The following is a 13,994-nucleotide window of genomic DNA, read 5'->3' on the forward strand; positions in this document are numbered from 1 at the left end:
ACTTCTGGATGATGTCTGAGAGCACCGTGCCTGTGGGAAACAACAGAGACCGTGGCCACTGATGGCATCTGTGTCCTCCCTCCAGCCCGGCTTCACTGAGTGGGGTCTCTGTACTGCAAGGAGCCAGGGAGACCCCCACCTCTCTGAATCTCCATCTCTGCGTTCGATTTGGAAAATGAGGACTCGCAGGCCCCACATCCTCTGCAAAGTACCTTTGCTCCTTCGTCTTCTGAGAATACCTGCACGACAGAGTTCTATGAAGCCCATCTTCTAGATCAGGGATTCTGAGGCCTCAGGGGACGTGCGCAACATCTTGGTGGCCTAGCTTGGACCAGGATTTTTAGCTCCTTGCTACTCAAAGTGTGGTCTGAGGACCAGCAGCCTTGAGATCTCCTGGGCACTTATCAGAAATGCAGAACCATAGCTCCGCCCCACCTCCCAGACTCCCTGAGTTTTCACAAACCCAGTTGATTCATGGGCACGTTGAAGTACAAGAAGCGCTGGCTGGAACCCAGCACAACAACTCCCCCGCCCCCGCTGCCACACACACGCCATGCCTGCTGCCTCTTAGCCTCCCAACTCTGCTGGCTTCCAAGGCTTCCCCACCTCTGTTCATTACTCTGGGTTGGGAGTTTTAGGGAGCAGGGATGGAAGTTATAAAAGAGGATGAAGTTAACTTCCTTCATGTTGACCCAAGTGACCTTTCCAGACACCTCGTATAATAATGATGTCACTGGCTGACATGTGTCCAGTGTTTACTGTTATTCAGGCACTGGGCCGAGCATTTTATATCATCTACTGAGCCCTTCTAGTCACCCTAGGAAGTAAGCTGATACCATCATCCTCACTTTCCAGAAGAGGAAACCGAGAGGTGAGGTAACTTATCCCGGTTGCCACTGGGTCAGTGAGAAGCCAGGATTTGGCTCAGACACTTTGGCTCCAAGTTGACCTATTAAATGTACCTCTCTTGGGTGGCCGAGCCCCAGAACCGGCAGGTGTTCTGAGGTAAATGCTGTACTTCTCAAAGCCTCTAAGATCGTCCCTCAACAGCTCCGTTCCTGCTGCTGGCATCCTGCATTCTCTAAAGCTGCTCTCTCGTCCCACTGGGCATGCTCTCTCTCTCGCTCCTGCCTGGGGCCGTCCAGAGCGTTTCCTGACCCTGCTTCCAGGTTCTAAGCATCTGCCCATCGCCGTGGCCACGGCAGCCCCTGCCTCAGCCCCTGCATTTCCCTCTGAGTTCCACCAAAGGTGGGAGCTTCACACGGTGGAAAGGCGTAAGTCGGTCCCCCCAAGGCAGAGTTCCATGGGGGCAGGGTCCGGAGCTTGAGGGTGTGTTTCTGTGTGTGTGTTGGAGGGAGGGGAGGTCAGGAATGCAGCCGGAAAAGGACGAAGGCGCCTCGGGTGTACTTGGCATTAAGTACGGATGCAGGGCTGGAGGACAGACCTGACCTGGGGAGGGCCTCTCTGTCCAGCCACCTGGCATACGCACCCACGATGGAGAGGATGACAACCACGAAGTCAAAGATGTTCCAGCTGTTGGTGAAGTAGTAGTGGCGCAGGGCGGCCATCTTGATGATACACTCGCCCGTGAAGATGGCTACGAAGAGCAGGTTGATCTTGGCCAAGATGTTGACCTTCTCAGGGCTCTGGTCATCTGTCTCCACCATCATAGTCACCATGTTCAAGCAGATGAGAAACATGATGGTGACGTCAAAGGCTTGCTTGGTCACAATGTCGAATATGAAGCCCTGGTACTTGTTCTAAAAAGGAGGGCAAAGGATGTGGTCAGCAGGGACCCCATGGGCTAGTGGGCCCCCTGTCGCTCCTCCGGGCCCAGATCACCCACTCTCCTACTCCATTCTCTGGGGAAGCCAACACCCCGCCGAGAGGAAGAAGTCAGGAGACTGAAACAGCCTCGCTCTCCCGCTGAAATGCTTTCAGGGCCCAGCCCTGAGGCCCCCTCCTCCCTGAGACCTTCCCTGATGGATCTTCGGGAAGGGATTCCTCCTCCTCGGAGTTTCTTAGCACATTGTTCATTGGTCTTCTCTTTCGTTCCCGCTGTCCGAAGGCTCAAGGTCAAATTTAAAGTTCAATCCTAGTAATTGTATCGGCCTCCAGGTTAACACGTTTTCTCCACTCTTTTTAAGGAATTGATTTTATTTATTCTGCTAACTGTATTTATGTATGTCTTTAATTGTAAGCCACCCCATATTGTTTTGAGGAAGAGACAGGTTATAAATAAGTGAAAACATACACACGCTCTCTCACATGCAGACACACACATGTGCGCACACTCACGCACACACACGCGCGCGCACACACACAAGTAACCTAGAACACAGTGTGGTGAACAGGAAAGAATCAGAAGAAATTGATGAATTCAATAAAAAACCGGGGCTACTACTACTTACCAGCGAGCGATTTAGGTTGTGTCACCTAATTACTTTGAGTACTGCTCCACCCGTGCCCTGCTCCCACACACACACTCTTTTGGAGAACAGTTTGATCAGGCAAGAAAGTCAGCCTGGCAGAGGACTCAGCACCCTACCCACCAGGGGACGCTACCACTCAGGGGTTTGTAAGGACGAGGCCATGACTGGGGGTAGGGGCTGTGAAGGCTGCCCTGCCATCCTTGGGGAAAGCCTGCACCCTTGCAGGGGAGGCCAGGGCTCACTTAGAGGCAGACGGGTTCCCTTGGGAGGGGAGCACCCCCTGGTTGTCACAGCCTTCTCGTGCCTTCCTATCTCCATGAAACTGAGACCGCTGTGTGTGGTCAGACACCTGAGAGCACCCGTCCTTCTCTGGACTGGCCGAGGGCCCCAGGCTGGGCAGAAGGACCATGAAGAGGCCCTGAGAGTTGGCTGTATTGTGTGAGGGCACCGCAGGGTTCCCCCAGCAGAACCTCCCCACGCTTGCTAAATTGGGAGCCTGGCTCACCAGAGGCCGGGGGATGGGCTTCTGGGGCTTCTTGGAGCCCAGCTTCTTCATGGCATTGTAGTACTTCTTCTGCTCCTCTGTCATGAAGATGTCCTGGCCCCCTAAGTGCAGAGAGACAGGCACCAGACTCATTTTGGGGTTCTGAGAGGCTCCGGCATGGAGGGCACAGGGATCTTGTCTCCTCAGTGAGGGTGCCGGGGTCAGCCTCCTCCTCACTGCCTCTCCCGGTAGAGAAAAGTACGTCCCTATCCTGCATCAGAGAGTCCTCTTCAAACCTGCTTTTACAGGGTCCCTGTTCTTATTCACTTCGAGATGTCACCTTGGGACCTGCAAATCCTGTACCCACCCCCCACCCTCTGCCCTGCCCAACATAGCCAGGCTGGACGTTCTCCCTGCCCACTTGGTTTGCCTGCAAACCAATCATTGCCGCTCTCATGGAGTTCCTGGAGGATCCTGGCCTCTGCACAGGCCTCACCCATTGCCCCCGATCATGGACCAGGTGAAGAGTCCCCACCCTCACCCAGCTTCTCTCAGGAGCCTCATCTCTCAGGTAGACTAAGGCAGATGTAGGGCCCCTCGCTACACTCTCGAAGGCCTGGGCATGTTGCATCATGGACGCACCCCTTTCCCACCCCACTGCAGCTGGAGCAGGCAGAGGACTGTCCCCAACAGAAGGCCAAGATGGGGCCAGGAGCCAGAATGGCTCCTCAGTCCCCTGGCTGCCAGCCCTGCCGGCCCAGGGGAAGCCTGTGTTCCACGTATCTTTTTCTTCTGCTGGTTGAAGTTGTCAATGATGACACCAATGAAAAGGTTCAGGGTGAAGAAAGACCCGAAGATGATGAACACTACAAAGTAGATGTACATGTAGAGGTTGCACTCCCACTGGGGCTGCTCTTCATACTAAGGAGGAGAAATCAGACAGAGTGATCAGACAGGCAGGAAGTGGGGCGGGCTGGCTGGGGGTGTCCACGGTGGGGGAGAGAGGGGGTGTCCAGAGGAAGGTCACGAGCACAAGTGTGTGAGCACAAAGCAGGGCCCGAGTGGCTGGGGGTGGCGTTGAGGAGAGTGGACGGTGGCAGGTGAGGAGTGCAGGCTTGCTGGGCTCAGAGCTGGCACAGTGTCACTGCATGGCTTCTGACCCTGGGCCAGCGGGAGGTTTGAGAATATGGAGCGTCTCTCAGTCTTCAGTGGACTGTCAATGTGATTGCATGGTACACAAGGACAGAGAAGCTTGATTTGAATCTCTGTTGCTTCCAGCTCATCCTCCTGGGGTAAGATTTAAGATTCAAGTCAACTACAGTGAATTTAATTTGAGAAATTTGAGAATTTTGGGACTCCTTGGGAGACCACGCAACCTTGCTCCAAGGCCAGGTCTGGGCATTCCAGAGAGGCTCAGACTCCAGGTCGACACTGGAGATCTGGCCTGTGTGGGGTGGGCTTTCAGATGCAGACACTGAGTCTCCAGTGGCCAAGCAGCTGGGAGCCTCAGGTGCTCGACTTGGTGGGAAAGGCCGGTATGGTGACCTACCCCCCTGGAGTCCACAGCTGCATACATAATGTCCATCCAGCCTTTAAATGTTGCCTGGAAGGAAGAGACAAAAGTAAGAAAACCATTTAACTCTGAATCGATTGAGCTACTTGGGGCTCCTGTTCGGACAGGGGAGGCCAGAAAGTAGCTGCCTGCAAGAAGCTAGCAGCGCCCCCCAACCCTTCAGCAGGGGGCTGGGAGGTCAGGAAAAGGTTTTCTCGTTCAGGTCTGGGGGTGGAGGGGTAGCCGGCAGAGCAGACACCCCAAGAAGGCCACACAGTGGAGGAATAAGCCTCGTGATGTTGGCCGAGAGACTGATGAGGCCTCAGATGCACACTCATTTCAGATTCGAAAACAGCACAGAGTCCTGTAGCAGGTGTCAGGGATGGAGAGGTACGGGTTGGGCTCTCTGTTCTGGCTTAAGGCGAACCCCAGTGCTGACCTGGTCCCCTCTGTCATGCACCTCAGAGAACCTTGTGGCTTCTGCTCTACAGCCTTTCAGAGAAGGTCCCTGAAGAATCCCAACTTTCCCTTGAACTTAAGGGGGACCTTTTATTAGTGGTGTGTGCATAAATGGTACACAAATGGCTTCCAGAAGAAAAAAGCCCTGATGGTTGGGTTTGCCAGTTTCCCCGATGTAAATCCTCTTGCCCTGGTTGATTTCGCATTGTTAATGTGCTGTCGCTGATGCAGAGTTGGGAAGGGACGCACAAGAACATAGCATTACGGCACTTCCACGGTACACTACACGTAATAACCTCAAGAGCATAAATGATACTAAACAGTAATGGTGAGTTTTCATTTTGTTTTAATATCATTTGGTTAATTATAAGTTGATAAAATATAATTTTTAATAATAGCTTGCAAAATGTCTAAAAATGTAACAATGAGCTCTCGTGAGCCCACACAAGCTGGCTCAAGCACACCACAGCAGGGCAGTAAAAAGGGAGGCTGGCTGAGACAGGGCCCTGGTGCTCGCTGCGCTGTCTGCCCCAGTCTGGGCTGCTGTGAAGATTTAGAAAGTGCCTGGGAGACAGGCTTGGTGGTGGGACCTGACCGCCCAGTGGGTCTCACTTGGGTCCTTGGCAAAATCCAGTCCCACCCTGAGCCTCCTTTTAGGGTACAAGCTTGTCCGCACAAACTTTCCACGTCTGAGAGTTTTTATGAGGCAGGCAGGGCAGAAGGGGAAACTGAGGCTGCCCCACAGAAGGCAAGCTATTTCAGCTCCTTGTGCACGAGGCCCTCACCTGTCCAGAGAGGCCTGCAAATGCGTTGGAAACTGCTGGGGACCACGCAAGTTTATGAGATGCCTGTGACTGAATTCTTTCCAGCCACTGCATGGTTCTGCCTGAAATGGCAGACTCTTCTGTCTACAAGAGAAGAGCCTTTCCTTCCAAGTTATGACATTCAGAGGTACAGTCACAGGGATAGAAAGCTCTCAGGCTCTAATCTTGTTCTCCATGAGGTATTTCAAGGGTCTTTGGAGAAAGCTCCTACTGGGACTTAAGGGGTGGGTGGAGGTGTGAGCGAATGTGCATTGAGTTTTCAGGTGAGAGTCCCACTGAATTTTCTTCTGCCTTGAGGTCCAGACACAGGTGTCTGGGCGTAAGATTGGGATAGCAAGAAAAGCAAGCTGCAGCTTTATTTGTTCTGTTTGCATTTCTGTTGTCAAGGCTATCCATAGTATAATTTTATGGCATGCGTTATAATCACTGAAGCCACTGTCTTCACAAACCAATGAAAATTTTGGAAAGACTGGGTAGGGCCATGTGTTTAAATATCACACAAATTGCACATCAGAGATGAAAGTAAATATATTCTTTTAAATAATGCAGGAGATATCACTAAAAGAGGGGTGGACAGAGTCATAATTTGGCCAATAGTTCCATCCCTGGGTATCTGTGGTCTTTCATTTTTAACCTGCACCATCACACTGCCAAATTGATAGTATGAGGAGGCCAATTTGACTGCTGGCTGGGGGGCTGGTCCAGCCGCAGTGCTGAACCCCCATGCCATGCATCTTGGAGAATGTAGCGTCTGCTCTAGAGTGGAAAATCTGGGGGCTTCCCAAGGAGCCAAGAAGTCTCTGGAGAATCCTTAGCCTCCTTTGGGCAATTTGACCCTCTCGTGAGGAACCAGAGTGGCCACACTGTCCCCCTCCAGCCCACACCATGAGTGAAAGTGCCTGTTGCTGGAGAACCAGTGGGAAGAAGCAAGTCCTTCCTCTCTGAGACTTACCACCTGCAGAAGGGCCAGGTATCCGGCCCCCACGTTGTCAAAGTTGACTTTCACCTTGGTCCAGTATAATTCGCCAGTCACGTTGAAAGACTCACAGTCGCTCTTGTTGTTTACAATGCTGTAGTTCAAAGGCAGGTCCCCTTCAGTCTGGTTGATGCACCTCCCAAACTTGCCCGCAAAGAGGTTCACACCCATGATGCTGAAGATGAGCCAGAAGATGAGGCAGACGAGGAGGACGTTCATGATGGATGGGATGGCGCCCACCAGGGCATTGACCACAACCTCAAGTGGACAGAGAAGAGACTCAGCTCCCGGGGGTGCCCAGAGCTTACACCTTTTTCAAGACCATCCATCCCTCCCGGCAACCTACGGAACTCCCTGGCTACAGGCCCCTGTCCGGGAACACTTCCTGGCCCCAAGGAAGGGTAACGCATGGCTGGTGCCCTGGCGTGGGGTGAGGGAGTGAGAGAGCACGCACGCCTTTCTCTTTGCACCCTGCAGTCTGACGGGAATCCAGACAACTGCCTTTCCCTTCCTCACCCAGCCCGAATCTATGACCTTCAAGCCAAATTTTCAACAGGGTCTCCGTAGTTGAGTATGCCAGAGACTGATGGGAAAGGGCTTCTGGAGACATATTCTCTGAGCTAAGTTTCTGGTTTATTTGGGGGTTGTGGCTACTGGCTTGGGGGTGTTCTCCCCTAAAGTGTGCCCAGGGACCTCCGTGTGGTATGTGTGGAGGGTGTCTGACAGTTCTCCAATGCTGCCGTGGGAGCAGGGCTGAGAGGGCGGGTGGTTCGAATGCTCCCTGGTGCCTCCACCTCCCCCCCACCCCCCAGGGAGTGGCCCTTTGACCCTACAGAGCGACTGCCTCATGCTCTTCCTCCAGAAACACAACACCCAGGAGAGGCTTCCTGGGCAAAGGCATATAGGGTGTCTCACTCCACTAACCGAGTACCCAGCTGTCCTACTTGCCACACAACCTGGAAGTGAAGCTGCTGTAGGGCTGTGGGGTGGGTCGGGGGCCGAGGTGGGCAATGCTGACACAGGCAAATGAGAGGAGGTCCCTGGTTCCCCAGCAGGCGTGATGAACCTGAGAACCAGGTGGGAAACCCAACCCTCACTAGCTCCTGGCTGGCTTGGTGGCCGACGGCCTCAGCAGAGGCAACTGGTGATGGGCATCTCGCCCATGTCCCTCTGGGATCAAATTCCTTACTTCCAAAGAGACGTTTAACTTAGGTTGGATTAGTCATATGTGAGGAAGCCATTTGTTTCTCCATGAATTGGGGCTGTGGGCAAAGTTCAAAACCAACCACCAAATGGGGCTTTGTGCCGGTGCCTGCTGTCTGCTGAAGCCACACAGAACTGTGTGCGCTTTGTAAAATCAAAATGCGTGTGCATGTGCACACACACACACGTTTATTTTCTAGCTATGTGTTTTGGGTAGTGTTTTTTGACGGGATTTTAAATTTGCATTACATGTGCACATTCTTCAGTAAAACTTGGTGACTTGAAAGATGCATTGGGCTCTACACTTAGAAAATAATGCACAAGAGTTTACTAAGCAAATATAAACTGATAGCGAGAATACAGTTTGCTCCTTCTTGCTTCATTCACGCTACCTGCTGCCCATTGTAGACAGAAGGAAGGTGGCCCATGTGTGCCAGGAGGCAAGGGACGCACACGGGCACACACAATGGGGGCACACACAGAGATGAGGTCCCACGGGAGAGCAAAAGCTGGGGGGCCCAAGGCCAGTGGGGCTGGGCTGCAGTGAAGACGCCCACACGCCAGGGCTTTGCTTCTCCTTTGACCAGTGCTTTCCTGGCCCTCACGGATGTCCTCTACCCCCCGAGTGTCCCTGAGCTCAGCCATGCCTCTCCTGGAGATTCCGCCCTATGCTCCTACCAAGTCAGGGGCCACGGTCCCAGCGCCAGGCCGGCTGCTTAGTCAGCACGTGAGCCTGAGAGTCCCCTCAGTGGAGCCACCTCCCACTGCCTGGTGAGAAGGCAGCGCCCCCGCCCCCGCTTCTTACCCTCATGCCTTCAAATCGTGACAGGGCTCGCAGGGGTCGGAGCGCACGCAGTGTCCGCAGTGACTTGATGGGGCCCATCTCGGCGAAGCCCAGGGTGTTGGCCACCAGGCTGATGAGCGAGACCTGTGGGAGGCAAGGTAAGGGCCATGGGGATAGCTCCCGAGACAGGTGGAAGGGCCCCGGCCCACCTGAAACAGCCCGGGTGTGAGAGCAGCAGGCCTCTCTGCGTCCAGTCTTCACTGTCCCCTGCAGCAGCATCTCCACAGGCACGGGCCAAGCTTCCTGGGGCCAAGGAGGCTCGGGGCGAGCCCAAGGGTGTTCTGGCTCTCAGACCTTTCCTGGGAGCCTCAAAAGCCACCTGCTGGTGTGGAGGAGCAGGGACACAAAGCCTGGGCTTTTGGTCCCCATGTGTTTTGTTTTAAGTCAAATTCTTGGGCCTGCCTCTTTGGGGGAGGGCAGGACCGCTCTGCCTTGCGCATGAGCAGACGAGCTATCCTGGGGCATTTCCCCAAGGCTGGCCTTGGCAACATCCCGACATCTTCAAAGACGGGAGGCCCGGGGAAGACGCTGGGGCAACGGGAGCCTCAGCGCTGTTTCCTCGGCCCCGCCCCCACCGTGGCACTTCCACCCCGCAGATTTTATCCTTCTAAAGCTCCACGCGCATCCAGGCTCTCTTACTTCACTGCGGGTCTGGGATCACAGGTTGGAAATGGCCTCATGCCTGACCTCGCCTGCAATTGCCATTAGTAGCACCTCGGCACTCAAGGCAGCCTGGGGGTGGTGAGGGGCTGCCTGACTCCCCCAGCCTCCTCCAAGGCTCGGAGGCATTGGGCGAGGGTGGGCTGGGCGGAGGGGTTTGGAGGAGGAAGGTGCCAGGATCACCTTCTGTGCTGACCCTACTCACCTCACATCCTTCTCCAGACACTGGGGCCTGAAGACCAGCTTTCCCACGAGGCGTCAGCCTGTGGGTCCCCATCCCTGGAGAGGTGGAGGGGTGTCTCCCAGAGACCCCATCCTGAGGGCAGGGCCCCAGGGGCCGGTCTGCCTGCCTAGTTCCCAGAGGCCACCCCTGCTTCCGCTCTTTCCGAAGCTCGCCCCTCCCCACTGCCATTCCCCACCCCCCATCCGGGTTGCTGCAACTCCACCCTGCCAGCTGCTCAGGCCACCAGCCTGGGCGTCACCTTTGCCTCCTCTCAGTCTCTCACACCCGACATCCAGCCCGTCAGGATCTCCTGTTGGCTCTGTCTTCAAAATACATCGGAAGTTCAGATATTTCTCACCACCTCCGCTGCCACCGTCCTGCCCGGGCCACCGTCATCTCGCCCCTGGATCACGGCCGCCCCTGGATCACGGCCGTAGCGGTCCTTGCTTCCACTCGCGTCCCCTCCCCCTTTCTTTCCCCACGGAGTGATCTTTTAATATCACGACTAAGTTCGTGTCATCCTTCCGTTCAAAGCCCTACCATGTCTCCCCATTTCATTCTAAATAAAAGCACCTGTTTTCCGAAGGCTGCACCCCTTCTGCCTCGTGCATCTGGCCTCGTCTCCCGCACCCGCTTTGCCCACTTACTCTGCTCCAGTAGTTCCTCAAGAGCGCCAGGCACACGCTGACCACAGGACCTTGGCACTGCCATTCCAGCCTCCGCTCGGGATGTTCTGCAGACGTCAGCCTGGCTCACCCCAACTTCCTTAAAATCTGCTCAAACGTTGCCTCAGTGGGCCCACCCTGGCCAGCCTCCTTAGAATTGTGATCTGCATCTTCCCCTCCCCAGGCGTCCTGGCCCTCCTCACCCTTTCTCGACTTCCCTTTTCTTCATCTTCTGACATAATAAAAAAGCGGCTTACTTAGTACGTGTATTGCTTGCAGTCTCTTTCCTCCATGCGAGCAGGGGTTTTGTCTGTTTTGCTCTCTGAGATCTGCAGTGCCTACGATAGCGCTTGCACATAGAGGCTTCATAGTATTTATTGAACGAAAAAATGCACCGATCCTGGAAACTGCCTTTTCCAGAATCTGAGGCCTGAAGACCTCCTTTCCCATGAGGTGTGGGGGTGGGGGAAGCATGGCCAGTGCCGGGAGAGCTGGATTCCAGCACCCACTTCTTTCTGCTTGACCTTGGACAAGGCCCTTCTCTGCTGCGAGCCTCGGCTTCCTTCTCCACGGGCTAACTGTCCAATACTGGGACTGGGCAGGAAGCACCGACAGCCCCCTTTGCCCAGACTCAGCTGAGCTTCTCAAGGTGGCTGGTGGTGGGGTGTGGGTGGCCTTCCCCAGAAGTCTTTGCAGACTCCCTCTGGCCTGCCCTGGGGCAGTCCCTCAGCAGGCCTCACTTCCCAAGGAGCTGCAGGAACAGCTGGGTGAGGGAGCATCCAGACGGGGCTGCCAGGCCCCCAGGTCCTCCCACAGCCCCACGGCAGGGAGGCCTCGGGGTCCTCTCCTTCCTCTCATGGGCTCCAGGCTGTAAAGGCGCCTAGAGCACCCTCCTTCCCTCTCTGCCACCCCGGCAGCCCTCACCCCAGCATTAGCATCCTCTCAGCCACTTGGGGTGATAGGAAGAGGTCTGGACTGGAGGTCTAATGCCCTGGATCTGTGTCTCTGAGCACACTCTGAGCTAAGGAGCCTCTCTGTCACAGTCACTCAAGGTTTGACCTTCCACCCAGCCTGGACCCCTGGCTAAGCCTCGGAAGCACTGAGTCCCTCCCTTTGGTTTCTGAGAAGGGTGTGGGGACAGAGCACAGGCCTGAACTTCTTCTGCAAACACAGCCCCTGCTGGTGGGCAGAGCCTAAGGCCAAGCCCCGAAGCCATGGGTGCCTTCTGGAAAGCTCTTCCCAGCCTGCAGATCCTGACCTACATTCTGTTCTGCGGACCTGCCACAGCCAGGTGAGTCCTCACCTGAGCCTGTTGCCTTTACCGGGCTCCCTCTGCCCTTGAGGACCGCAGATCCAGGGCTGCCGCACTCGGTCTGATTTTCCTTCCTCTGGCTTCTCTCCCACTTGACTGTGCTCAGCATCCCTGCTGGACCCTGGACTCACCCTGCTTGGCACCCAGCAGTGTCCTGGGGTCTGGGTATCTGTGGGGCAGGGGCTTCCTACTCCATCTGCCAACTGGGTGCTCAGAGGATGTGCCAACCGCCTGCCCCAGGCCCTCCCTGGACACAGCCCGGGCAGGCAAGCCCTGCCAGCTACCTGATCACCCGGGCAGCATCCAGAACGCCTCGGCCAGCGTTCATGGCTTTCCTCCTCCTCACGGCACCTCCGCTCCCACTTATTCTTCCCAAATGATATGTTCTCCCTGGGCCAGGAGGATCTCTCTTGCCTGCCCAGCACCTCTTGGCCGACCCTGTCCCCTCTGCCTTGGCTCACTCTATCCCCTGTGCAGACAGCCTCTTCCTGTGTGTGGGCGCAGAGGCTCTTAACTGGCTGTGTGTCTAGTGGGCCTGACAGACATTTCACAACATGCCGTGGTCAATGCTATAACACAGGTTTGTCTGCTCCCCTACTTCTGAGAGGGGAAGCTCCCACTCCTGGCCTGGCTCACACCTCCGCCTGGACTGCTCTATGCTGTTTCGTGTGGTGGGTCCAGTCTCTTCCAGAAGGCTGGGGGCTCCTGAGAACAAGGCCCAGGTCTTTCCTTGCTCCTCTGTCTCCCCAGACTGGGGGTTCTGATGAGAGGGCCCAGGTCACCCTTCTGTGACCCCAGACTCTGGCCCCCTTCCCCAGCTGAGCACCTCCACTTTAGCCTGCTGACTCCTGCCAGCCCTGCCATTCTGTCCCTCCGTCCCTCTGCCTCGGCCCCTGGTCATGCCGGCAGTAGGCCTCCCCCTCCTCGCTCCCCTGAGGTGCCGCACTCACGTCCACGATGAGGAAGTCCAGCCAGCACCAAGCGTTGGTGAAGTACTTCTTGAAGCCGTAGGCCACCCACTTGAGCAGCATCTCCAGCACGAAGACGTAGGTGAACATCTTGTCGGCATACTCGAGCAGAACCTTGATGGTCTTCCTCTCCTCCAGGTAGATGTCCTCGAAGGCCTGCAGAGCCGGCCGAACAAGGTGGACATGATGCCTGAGCCTGGCCAATTCCGCCCTTCACGTGGCTTCATCTCTAAGAGTAACCGCTGCCCAGGAGGGCAGGGAGCAGAGGAGATGCTACTGGACGCGGTCAGTGCCAGGTGAGATCGGCAAGCTTTCCAAGGAGCATGTGGGCCATGAAATGACCTGGCGTGGTGTGTGGACACAAGGCAGAATGTGTAGTGAGAACGCTATTTCCTCGACATTAAAGAGCAAGTCTCAGTTCTGGGCTAGTGTATTTGAAAGACCTTTCTAGAACTTGCTGATCTGCCAGTTTAACAAGGAGAGGGGTGTGAGGCTCACTTCACAGCTTCCTGCTGGAAACAACATAAAACTTTTCTTCATTCTACTTTGTTTTACTTTATACAGCCATAGACTTTTCATTGGTAACTTGGTTTCCAATGACAACAATCATAAAAAGTTTCCCTTTACAGTAAATTGATTTAACCAAAAACAACAACAACAACAACAAAACCAACAATGAGTCGATCTAAAGCAAAATTTTAAATAAATGACAGTAAAAGCCGTTTGTAGACATGAAGTTTAGGAAACACAGGACTAGATAAGCCAAGCCTGGAGTCAAAGTTCATAAATGCTAGAAGCTGTCTTTCTCCAGGTCCTCATTTGTGCCTCGCCCAAATTCCAGAGCCAACACAGGAACCGCGATGGCTCCCAGCTGCCCTCTTCTACCTCCAGCCTCTGATCTGTGCCTGCTCCCCATCCAGAGTGTGCTCTGAGGCTCCCAGTCTAGGCAACTTGAACGCGTCACCAAGGGCCCTGGGGAGCTGCCTCCACCTGCCGCTCCGGCCTGTCTGCCTGCAGGGCCTCTGCGAGCTGCAGTGATCAGGTAGCTAGCGCTGGCGGCAGTGCCCGAGGACGCAGGGCTACCCCGGTCCGTGAGCACAGGACGACAGGGTCATTCAGGTCCCAAAATGGACTTGGGGAGTCGTTCAAGATAAAAAGTAGGTGTATTTTTAATTTCTGTTTTTAAAAATGTTTTTGGTGTATTTTTTAATGATAAAACGGTGTGCTTTATTATTTATACAAAATTAAAAAATAAAGAAATTATGAAAAAGGGAATAAAAGGCACCTCCAGTTTCATGACACTAAAGTACCCATTGCCAGCACCTGGAGAACATCTTTACTGACACTCACTATTTGTGTACACATATGTGAGCTCACAATTTTAAAAGATAT

General features: G+C 54.7%; 1 protein-coding gene across 5 annotated transcripts in view; it reads right to left on the reverse strand.

Annotated features, from left to right (window-relative positions):
• SCN5A (sodium voltage-gated channel alpha subunit 5) overlaps positions 1–13,994 on the reverse strand; it is a 76,941-nt gene that overhangs the window by 1,220 nt on the left and 61,727 nt on the right. For 3 of the 5 annotated variants that reach the window (XM_006910784.1, XM_006910788.1, XM_006910785.1), the window contains 8 exons: positions 12,585–12,758; positions 8,736–8,858; positions 6,704–6,985; positions 4,466–4,519; positions 3,700–3,837; positions 2,938–3,042; positions 1,490–1,760; positions 1–30 (listed from right to left, as the gene is read on the reverse strand). The exon at positions 1–30 is cut by the window's left edge and continues 1,220 nt beyond it. In XM_006910784.1, coding sequence (XP_006910846.1) covers positions 1–30; positions 1,490–1,760; positions 2,938–3,042; positions 3,700–3,837; positions 4,466–4,519; positions 6,704–6,985; positions 8,736–8,858; positions 12,585–12,758 — 1,177 coding nt within the window. Of the gene's footprint in view, positions 31–1,489; positions 1,761–2,937; positions 3,043–3,695; positions 3,838–4,465; positions 4,520–6,703; positions 6,986–8,735; positions 8,859–12,584; positions 12,759–13,994 lie in introns of all 5 variants that reach the window. The other 2 variants (XM_025046036.1, XM_006910787.1) reach the window with 2 other exon arrangements.

Source organism: Pteropus alecto, unplaced genomic scaffold (assembly GCF_000325575.1).
Source record: "Pteropus alecto unplaced genomic scaffold, ASM32557v1 scaffold354, whole genome shotgun sequence".
Taxonomy (NCBI): Eukaryota; Metazoa; Chordata; class Mammalia; order Chiroptera; family Pteropodidae; genus Pteropus; species Pteropus alecto.